At 63.7% G+C, this 1196-nt stretch overlaps 1 protein-coding gene across 1 annotated transcript in view; it reads left to right on the top strand.

Annotated features, from left to right (window-relative positions):
* Positions 1-5: 5 nt before the first annotated feature.
* Positions 6-1196, top strand: part of PKP3 (plakophilin 3) — a gene marked incomplete at both ends in the record, with an annotated part of 4897 nt that continues 3706 nt past the window's right edge. The window contains 3 exons of the mRNA XM_009700470.1: positions 6-172; positions 587-710; positions 859-1063. Coding sequence (XP_009698772.1) covers positions 6-172; positions 587-710; positions 859-1063 — 496 coding nt within the window. The remainder of the gene's footprint in view (positions 173-586; positions 711-858; positions 1064-1196) is intronic.

The following is a 1196-nucleotide window of genomic DNA, read 5'->3' as shown; positions in this document are numbered from 1 at the left end:
TCCAGGCGGCCTCGCAGGCGGGCATCGGGAGCTCGTACATGGGGATGGTGGAGCACAGCTCCCGCGCGCCCTCCGTGCGCAGCCTGGCCGAGTCCAGCCACCACCTCCAGGACCAGCGCGCCATGGAGATGTACAACGGGCACGGCACGCTGCTCAGCCACCAGTCAGGGGGGTGAGTGCCAACGGGGCCGGTCCGGCACTGGCTTGGTCCTCGTCCCCACCTTAGTCACTTGGCTGGTTGAGGGCAAAACCCCTCCATCTCCTGCCTGGCATTGCCTTGCTGCAACGGGTGCAGGAGGAGGGGTGAGATGGTGGGCACGAAATGGCCCCATAGTCATGGACCATGGCATGGGTTGACCTCCAAGCGTGTCCTGCATGTGGCCTGAGCTCCTCTCGTGGACACATCCTGAGATACGAGGGTAGGAAGATGCTCATTCAGCTGGGTCTGGAGTCCCGTGCCCAAGAGCGTGGCGGGGAGGGAGACGGGTTGGCCACTCTCCTCCAAGATGTGGGATGTGGTGAGGTGCAGAGGTGAAGGATCCCTGTGGGATGCTTGGGCTCTTGCTCACCTGCTTGTGGCTTCCAGGTTTGATGACATCGACCTGCCCTCCGCAGTGAAATACCTGATAGCCAGCGACCCCAACCTGCAGGTCCTGGGCGCTGCCTACCTCCAGCACAAATGCTACAGCGACAGCAACGCCAAGAAGCAGGTGAGCGCCCAGCAGCCGAAGGAGAAGGGGCTGTCCCCAGCCCCTCTGCCATGGTGGGGCACGCCAGGAAGGGGGGAGGTCATGGAAGGAGCCCCCGACACCAGCCTTTTTTTTTCCGTCCCACCCCAGCGGGCCCGTTCCCTCCCAGGCCCGCAGCCTCCAGGCCATGCCCAAGCTGGTGAAGCTGTTCAACAGCCCCAACCAGGAGGTGCAGCGCCATGCCACGGGCGCCATGCGCAACCTCATCTACGACAACGCCGAGAACAAGCTGGCGCTGGTGGAGGAGAATGGCATCTACGAGCTCATGCGGACGCTGCGGGAGCCTGACGACGAGCTCCGCAAGAACGTCACAGGTTGGGGACGATGGCAGGGGTGGGCAGGGGTCCTCCTCCCCTTGGGGGGGGGTGGTACCCCCACCCCATGAGTAAAGGTGGGGTAACGCTTCACGGGAACGATCTCTTTGCATTGTTGTTACCCACCCCGTCC

Source organism: Cariama cristata, unplaced genomic scaffold (genome assembly GCF_000690535.1).
Source record: "Cariama cristata isolate BGI_N322 unplaced genomic scaffold, ASM69053v1 scaffold23975, whole genome shotgun sequence".
Classification (NCBI taxonomy): Eukaryota; Metazoa; Chordata; class Aves; order Cariamiformes; family Cariamidae; genus Cariama; species Cariama cristata.
This window is presented reverse-complemented; position numbering and strand designations above follow the sequence as displayed.